The following is a 9204-nucleotide window of genomic DNA, read 5'->3' as shown; positions in this document are numbered from 1 at the left end:
CAAAAACTCACAAAAACTGCTGAAACTCACCTGCTGAACTGCCCAGGAATGGATCAGCCACCAACAGGCTCCAGCTGGGGAAAGGTCATGTGACCACGTGGTTGGTCAGGTGATGATTTATCCACAGCTAATGGACCTCAGCATTTACTAACAGACACATCCTCACATATTTTATGACACGTTACATCCACGTTTGATCTGTGACAATCTGAGCTCAAATCACTTTTTCAACATAAACCAGGGTAAGACAAACTGAACCAGTTCTCACTACTGGCCCTGTGGAGTCCAGTTAGCCTGACCCCCGTTAGCCTGACCCCGTTAGCCTGACCCCAGCTTGTGTGAGGAGGACCAGCGCTGCTCATTATTTAACCTTCGTTCACTGAGCTCGTGTTTTCTTTCACAGCAGGTAGCAGCTGACCGACTGTCTGCAGAACCACAAAAAGCACTATTTATATTTTAAACACAGCAAAAACCACTACAGAAAATGTTCCAGGACTTAACCAGCATCAAGTGTGGTTTTTACTGAGATGAGTCTGAGACCAGAGTCCACTGTGTCTCTCTGTGGACTCAGTGTTTGTAGGTGTCCACCTGGGAGCTGAGTGTGAAGGTGAGGACCTTCCCACCCTGTGCAGTTTGACCATCATTCATGGACATGTCCCTGTCTGCTGCCTGTTCCAGAGGACGACCAGCTGCTAAACGGACTGACCCTGAATCAGCCTGTCAGGACACACAGACTCATCTGTCTGGAGAAAATCAGGCTTCGTGTCTGAAATGGAAGAGCTTGTTAAAATATCTGGCAGTGATAAACCTCCACGTTTCCTGACTCTGAACAGTTTGGGAATGTGGGTCCTGGAAACCACCTGGCAGCTGAAACAGGAAACTTCGTCCGTCCTCGCTCATCGCTGAGAGTCCAGGACTGAGCACTGAGTCACCGTCGCTCACCACTTTACTATTTGATTTTAGCAGCGAAAGAAAACCATCTGTCATAAAAATGATTAACGTTAATTAATCATGAAAGAAATCCATAATTTCACACCTTGATAAAGTGAAAATTCAGAGATTCTGTCCTGGTTGTAAACGTCAGTCAGCTGATCCCAAATTGAAGATCAAGCTCTGAATTTCTCAAACTGTTTGACCTGAATCATTTTAAGGTGTAAAATAAAGGCTGAATGTAATTTCACATTAGTTCATTATCATTTGTGAAATTCATATTTTAGTGTTTTTCCTCAGACTCTGACCCAGACCCTCCACTTCTCCTGAAGCAAAGACCTTCATCAGGGATAAAAAGGTTTATTTTTATTTCTACAGGCTGGACGTCTGAGCTGTGACTGATCAAATCGATTTTGAACTGGCCTGAACAGATTCAGCTACAGAAACAACAACCTGGAGTCCAGAAAGGGCCAAAGCCAAACCAGACTGGTCTACCTGGTCTTTGTTCAACCTGAAGCTGTGATAGACCTGAACCAGAGGAGCCACATCATGACCCCAGCTTCATCCTGCTGCTGTGAATCAACCAGCAGCTCCGACGTCTTCACCGGCTCTGAAACTTTCTGGAAGCTGAAACTGTGACGGTTCGTAGTTTTCCCCTGACGTCAGATTTCACAGTAAGTTTATCAGCTGCTTCTCTGCTCAGTCTGACTGAAGTGACAAGTCTCTGCTGTGACCTTTGACCTCTGCTTCTAACAGTCTGGTTCAGCGATGAAGCTGAAGCCGCAGCAGAATAAATCTTCAGGGATTTGAAGAGAATCCTGAGAGTTTGTCAGAACGTAACATCGAGAAACTGAGAATAAAACCAGCTTTTGTTCCTTTAGTTTTCATCTTAAATAAACAAACCAACCAGTTTAACAGAACCTCCACTATATGAAGGGCTTTTATTTTGAAGAGAACACAATGCTCCTGATGCACTTCCTCTTGTGCAGCTGATTTTGGTTTGAATCAACTGAAGAAGAAAAATATAAAAATAAAAACTATGTGAAAACTGAAATCCAACAGTGACTCGTTCTTGTTACTGATTAAATTAACTGAAAATATTAAATTATTATCAGATGATGGTTAAAGACTAACAAACTCAGGAAACAGTTTAAATTAAACAAGTGTCAACAAAAATAAAATAAATACACGAACAGACCAGCTGCTGCGCACTGATCCGAGGATTATGGTCCTTGTAGTTCATCAGCCCAACAGAGCTGATTGTGCTGCGTTCAGGTTCCATCAGTCACATTTCATAAACAAGTGAATCATAATTATTCGTAACGAAGATCAGCAGCAGCCTGGGAACCATCCAGGACTGAAGACGTGTCAGTCAAACAGAAACTAAACAGAGCGGTTAATGTGAAGTCCGGAGCCGCTCCAGTCTGTGTTTCAGCTCTCGACTCCTCTTCCTCAGCTCGTCCTTCATCTTCAGCAGCCTCCTCTCGTCCTCCCTGACCTCCGTGATGAACTCCACCGCCTTCTTCAGGATCACCACCTTGGCTGCTTTGTCGTTTTTGGCCACCGCTGGGATTTCGTCCCTCAGAGCCAGGAAGCTCCTCTTCAGCTCGTTTCGCCGCTGCCTCTCCAGCACGTTGTGAGTCCTGCGCTTGTTGTCGCTATCGTCGCCGTCTGACCGCGGACTCCAGCACCTGTTGCCGCCGCCCGACCTCAGAGTCAGGCAGCTGAGCTCTGCTTTGATGCGTTTCACGGCAGGCGGCTGCTCGGGGCTCGCCGAGGGCTGCTGGGCGGCGTAGTTATGCTGGTGGATGTTGATGTGGGAGCGTTTCAGGACTACTGGGGAGGGGTCCGCCCGCCGAGACGCTTTCCGCCTGTCCACCGTCACCACGTCGATCTCGTCATCATCATCATCATCTTCCTCCTCCTCTTCTTCTTCTTCTGAGGAAAAGAAGGAGACCTGGAGTCAGTGCTGGTGCTCAGTAAAACTGGTACAACCGACTGTTGACATATTTCTGAATAATGAGAATTCCTGCAGCACTTTAAGGTTACACAGTTTTAGCTTTGAACATGTGAGGCAAAAGGAAAATGCACTGTGTCCTTTACAAACAAGAAGCTTTTTGTGTTTTAAACTGCTGGTTCGATAACGATGAGTGTGTCCTAGTGAGAATCTAAAGGAGTAAAGCTGCCACAGGATTTTTATAACATCAGCACCTGAGCACACAGAACCACGCAGGACTGAAATGTTTGAAAATCTGCTCTGGTTGTGTTTTAAAGAGGAAGGGATCACTCGGCCCCTGCTGTGGTTCTGTACTCCAGCCCTGGTCTGACCGCTCGGGTTCATTCACCTGTTCGTCACCGGTGACCTCACTGTGTTTGCAGGAGTCCGTAATGAAAGGGACCGACAGCCATGGACTACTGAGGAATCTCGAGTTCTGGGTCAAACTCAAAACACTGGATCCCAGAATGAACCAGGTGACCCAGATTGTTTATCTTGGAGCCTGAGCTGACACGACTTTACGGAGTCATCAGGGTTATTTTGGCGTCAACAGCCTCAGGAGACATTTCTGCTGTTTTACTGAGCGTGACGACAAACTGCCTGTAGTGTGTCAAACCTGGTGGACTGTCCCTTTAAACTGCAGTGGTGTTAGTGTTATAGAATACACTGGACTAAAAAAAGTGACTTTCCAAAATAAAAGTCTGTTCCCACCTGATTCACTGTCACTGCTGCTGAGCGGGGGCGAGTCCAGACCCAGCTCGGACGGCACCTCCATCTCTGATCCATCGCTGCTCTTCTCGTTCAGCGTGGTGTAGGGAAACACCACAGAGGGGTCGATGCAGTCTGTCACGGCAGCGTGGAGGTCCTGCAGGTACCCCGTGTTCGCCTGAGACCTGCTCCCCCGCTCATCAGCTGGTCCGTCTGTGCTGCTGTTATTGTTGGTGGAAGCGCAGGTGTCCTGACGGGCCCGGAGCGACGCCAGCCTCTCAGACACCACCTTCTCCAACTTGGTGGCAGCAGCGAAGCTACTGCTCCACATGCAGTCCTGGATGATGAAGGACTGCAGGAAGGCAGCGGAGGGGTTGCAGTCCTCATCCAACAGCTCAGAAACAGCCTCTAGGTGGTCGGCGGCGGACAGTGGGACGTCAGACGGGGACAGTGTCCGGATGGGGGACAAAGGGGGCGTTGGCAGCAGCTCAAACTTCTTCCAGATGTCCTCGCCGGGTCCTGGGAGGTGGTGGCTGCGAGGAGGAGGGTAGAAGTCCTCTTCCTCACCGTCCATGAAGAAGTACGACTGGGCCATGTCAGAGTCAAAATCCAGGGTTGTGCTGGATGTGGATAACACCGGCGGCATTCTGGCGGCCTGGAGACAGACACAACATGAGGTCAGGCTCAGCAGCTTTCACTGGACAGGACTGTGATGGTGCTACGTTTGAGGGACACCTTCAGTTACTCAGAAATGTTGTACTTGATTAACGTTTCTCAACACATTAGAAAGAAATATTTAAATCTCATCCTGGTCACAGAGACATGCAGCTGAACACAATGAGCTGAGAGTCACTGGAGTCTGAAATGACTGAGCACACAAGTATTTGCATATACAGGGAGATCCCACACAGCTGCCAGGGCGAGGCTCCTGTGTGAACGCTTAGCAGGACAGAAAGGATTTCAAAATAAAATGCTTCAATGCGAGCTGATGCTGCAGAGAAAAGATTTGAAACCACTAAACTAAAGTCTGAGATCACAAAGTCCCAGAGTGTGTTGCATGGAGGGCCTGTTACACCAAACTCCATTCAAGAATCAGGCATTTTAACGTTGTTTACACAGTGTTATCACTTTAACAGGAGGCTTTAATTGGTGTGTAAATAACCAGGGAGTAGTTCATGGTCATGATGTGAACTCAGGTTGTTAAAGTGTCCAAACGTCATGAAAAGGCAAAGTGTGAGACGACAGCAGGAAGTAAACAAACTGAATAAACTGGTCATTTAGGTTTATCTGATTATTGCTCCAGGTTAATGAAATAAATTCTATTCTGTAGAAAGAACCAAACACCACAGCCCAAAAGTAAAACCCTTAAAAGGTCCATATGTTCTAAACCTGGAGCTCAGGGAAACTGGAAAAACCACAACATTTAAAAAAAAACTGTTAATGATTAAACGTCTCAGGTGTTATCAGGTAAAACTGAACTCAGTGACCCTGCACAGTGTGGAGAGACGGGCTACTGACAGGCTACTGACAGGCTACTGACAGGCTACTGACAGGCTACTGACAGGTACCTCAGCTGTGAAACTGCTTGAACAACAATGACGGTTTTTACCGAAAAGTGCCGGAAAGCGGTTCGTGACCTTGGTATAAACTAAAGTGTAACTTGAGCAAAGAGCCACAGTACAGAGACCACACCAAACCTCATTCATGAAAAACTAGTTTATGGATTGTTTTGGCTGTTTGAGGTGAGGACTATCAAACGGGACTTAAATATAAAGTGTAATTATTAGTGGAGGACACTCGACACTTCGGCATATAAAGTGTGACTGTGTGTTAATGAATTCCTCGACAGCTCCTGCTCTTGTTCCATATGGACGAAACTCTAACCAACATTTCATGTTAAAAAAAGTCCCACTGTTACTAAAAAAGGTCGTTTCTGTTAAATATAGTTTGGTGTTTCTGTCAGTTTCAGAGACACGTGATTTCAGGGTCAATCACTTCCCAAATAATGATTGTTTCTCTGCACAAACACTACCCGCCGCCAGTCTCCGTTATCGAAACACTCAATTCTACATTGAAACTAAAAATGTATGAAACTAACTACAGTTATTCAAATAACATTGACGGATATTGTGTAAACTACCTGCAGCTGTAAATTCGGCATGAGTTTAAAGTGGTTTGGAGATAAACTACAGGAGAGAAAAGTCCTAAAATGAAGCAACGAGCAGAACAACCGTCCAACAACCGTTAGCTGCCATTGAAACTCACCGTTATGACTCAGAATAAAGTTGACGAGTCAAATCCAAACGTCCCGGAGACCGAAGCTGCAGGTTCGGACTGATTTTTATCCAAAGTCCCGTTTGTCTTCTCCCAATCAACAACCGGCACAGTGATCGATCAAACTTCAGTATCGATCCCTGCTCCCTGACGTCTCAGCGTGACTCGGTTCGAGCAGCTGCTGCCCGGACCTTTAATACCCGCGTCTTCATCCGCGCTCACAGACATTTTCGCGCCAAACAAACAAACGCGCCAAGCTACGTAGAATCACATCTTCACGTGCTACCGCCAGCGCGAACAATAACGGAGACTTGTTTTAATGTTAGATCATTAATATCGATTTAATCACTTTAATCAATACTTTGAGTTAAAACGGTGCCATGAGGCGAGTTTGATCGGGGGACTATTTTACTCCGCGGATGAAGATCTAGGGAAGCGATGTAGCGCTGACAGTAAATGATGCTGAGGAACAAAGTTCCGGGAATTCAGCTCAGCGCAGTGATTAGGTCATGTAAACAACAACAACACAACAACAACAAAACATAAACAAAACAACAACTAAACAAAACGAAACAGATCATTTCTAAGGCTAATTAATGGAAATGTAAATATTATTATTGAAATTGTATCATCAATTAAACAGAAACTGAATAAATGTAAATATTAAAATAAACATAATAAAAATAAACCCGTACAGAAATAAGAATAAAATAAATCAACAATAAACCAATAATAATAATAAGAATAATAATAATAAATCAATTAAATTAAAATAATTAAATGAAATAGTAAAACGTATTGGAAGAATGAAAAAAATCTATTTAAAAAACAATAATCAATTAAAATATAACTAAACAAATTAAGAAATCACTCCAGAAATTCCTAATGACATAACCATAAAGCTGAGGGGGTGGAACACAGGTTCTAAAACTCAAACACAGACTGATATAAAACCAGATCAATTAGAAACAACATAAGTGGATCATGTAAAACACCCTACTAACATAAAAACATGGCTGCAGTGGAACAACCTGGTATCTGACCATAAACACCAACAAACAGGTAAATCTGAACTGTTTGTCTGTGACAGAGTTAAATCAGATATTTTCAGCAGGATCAGCTGACACATAAACACATCACAGTTTAAATCTGTTACCTCTGCTGTTTGAAACAGTCTGAACACCTGCTGAATCTGCCAGGTGTATTTCTTTATTTTGTCCTGTTCATGTTTCTGGGTGCTGGACACACATTCACCCACATGACACTGACTTTACCTTCAATCAAATGTGCCACAGCAGAATGACTTGACTTCTGCTGCCCCCTGCTGGCTGCAGGGACACACTGCTCCACACCTGGAGTGGTGGTACAAGCAGCAGTAGTACTAGTAGCAGTAGTAGTAGTAGCAGTAGTAGTAGTAGTAGTGGTAAAAAAAAAAAAAAGTATTGGCAGCAGTGGACAAAGTATTCACATTCTTTTCTTAAGTGACATTAAGTACTGATGTTATAGTGTAAAAATACTCCAAGAAAAAAAGGTTGAGGCCCCACCAAAGGGTCACCAGATAAGTCTGAGGGGTCGTCACATGATTCCTGGGAAAGGGAGGAGGAAGAAACATGGTCCTGATTCATTCATCTGTTTCCAGTTCCTGGACTTTCGTCTGATTTTTTTTTATTTTTCTTTGATTAATTTCATAAAACCAGGGAGCAACAGCAGATTTCAGTTTATCAGCTCACATTTTTCAAGAAAACTGAATCAAATCAGTCACAGAAATAAGGAAACAACATGAGGAACGACATGAGGAGAGTGAGGCAGGAACATCAGTCAGTGTTTGGTGTGTTGGCACATTTAATTTGAAGGTGTAGGGCAGAAGATACAACAAAGAAACTACTAAGAGAAAAAGTTCCCTCCCCCTGGGATGAGTGTGACCATCCAGCATTCAGCATCAGGCCCAGGTGTGACCTGTACTCACATCCTATACTTAAGTACAAGTACAGATACAGTACATGTAAAAGTAGAAGTACTGACTCAGCTCCTTTAACTCCTTTATCCAGTAAAAGTAAGAAGGTTCAGGGTCTGAAATGTACTTAAGTAAAAAGTTAAAATGTTTTTTGTCGTCAGTGACCCACAAAACATCTTTAGGTAACTCAGCAAAACTAAAAAGGTTCCACACAAAAAAAGGGACATTCTTCTTTTATGAACAACCTGCTCAGAGCTGGTACAGGGAACAAAACACATGCACCCTGAATCATTTTTGAACAGGTCTTTAAACACGACCGTGGATGGGGAATGTCTGGCTTTTCCCAAACTGCTGCATCGTCGTCGGACTCGGCAACACTCCCTGGATCCCTTTGTTCCACTTCTACAATTAAAATCTACATCATGCTGCCTTGATATTTTACCAACAAATTTTTTTAAAAATGTTTTTAACAGCTTAGCTCCAGATGTATTGCAGATTGTCAATAGTTCTCTTCAGTCAGGGCAGTTTCCTCAGGCCTTAAAAACTGCTGTTATAAAACCTCTTCTTAAAAAGCCTAATCTAGATGCTTCAGCAGTAAGTAACTACAGGCCAATATCAAATCTTCCATTTCTGGGAAAAATAATTGAAAAAGTAGTTTTTCAACAAATTCACAGTTTTATGGTGCAAAACAATCTTTTTAATGCACTTCAGTCTGGATTTCGCGCTCACCACAGCACAGAGACTGCACTTATTAAAATTTTAAATGATTTACATTTAAATAATGATGAATCCAAAACCTCTGTTTTAGTACTACTGGATCTCAGTGCTGCATTTGACACAGTTGATCATGATGTGCTGCTTGATAGACTAGAAGCTTGGGTGGGAGTTACTGGCTCAGTGTTAAATTGGTTAAAATCTTACTTACAAGATAGAGACTATTTTGTCTCACTTGGTAACTATGAGTCTGAGCGAACAAAAATGAAATGTGGGGTTCCTCAGGGGTCTATTCTTGGTCCTCTCTTATTCAATATTTACATGCTGCCCCTTGCTCAGATTATGGAATACTACAACATTGACTACCATACCTATGCAGATGACACCCAACTTTATATATCAGTATCATCTCATGATTATAGTCCTCTAATTTCATTATGTGAGTGTATTAATCAAGTCAAAGAATGGATGTGCCAGAATTTTCTCCAGCTCAATACAGACAAGACAGAAGTGATTGTTTTTGGCCCCAAAAATGAAAGGTCAAAGGTCATTGCTCACCTTGACTCCATGTCATTGAAAGCTACAAATCAAGCCAGAAACCTTGGTGTAATCATTGACTCAGACCTGA

At 43.4% G+C, this 9204-nt stretch overlaps 1 protein-coding gene across 2 annotated transcripts; it reads right to left on the bottom strand.

Annotated features, from left to right (window-relative positions):
* Positions 1 to 1840: 1840 nt before the first annotated feature.
* LOC113134388 (transcriptional regulator Myc-like) lies at positions 1841 to 6088 on the bottom strand. Of its 2 annotated transcripts, none has more exons than XM_026313761.1 (3): positions 5900 to 6088; positions 3638 to 4289; positions 1841 to 2868 (listed from the first exon to the last, which is right to left on the bottom strand). In XM_026313761.1, the coding sequence occupies exons 2-3, from the start codon at positions 4278 to 4280 to the stop codon at positions 2327 to 2329; spliced, it is 1185 nt and encodes a 394-aa protein (XP_026169546.1). In that variant the 5' UTR covers positions 4281 to 4289; positions 5900 to 6088; the 3' UTR covers positions 1841 to 2326. The 2 variants fall into 2 exon arrangements, with proteins under 2 accessions (XP_026169546.1, XP_026169547.1); XM_026313762.1 differs by having other exon boundaries at positions 1841 to 2865.
* Between the last annotated feature and the right edge of the window lie 3116 nt (positions 6089 to 9204).

The sequence above is a fragment of the Mastacembelus armatus genome, chromosome 17 (assembly GCF_900324485.2).
Source record: "Mastacembelus armatus chromosome 17, fMasArm1.2, whole genome shotgun sequence".
NCBI classification, from domain to species: Eukaryota; Metazoa; Chordata; class Actinopteri; order Synbranchiformes; family Mastacembelidae; genus Mastacembelus; species Mastacembelus armatus.
This window is presented reverse-complemented; position numbering and strand designations above follow the sequence as displayed.

Bases quoted from the DNA above. Each gene is read 5' to 3' on its own strand.
- LOC113134388 (XM_026313761.1), bottom strand. From the start codon at position 4,280: ATGCCGCCGGTGTTATCCACATCCAGCACAACCCTGGATTTTGACTCT. The intron at 2,869-3,637 runs GTGGGAACAGAC...TCTTTTCCTCAG, and splicing joins CAGCAGTGACAGTGAATCAG to AAGAAGAAGAAGAGGAGGAG.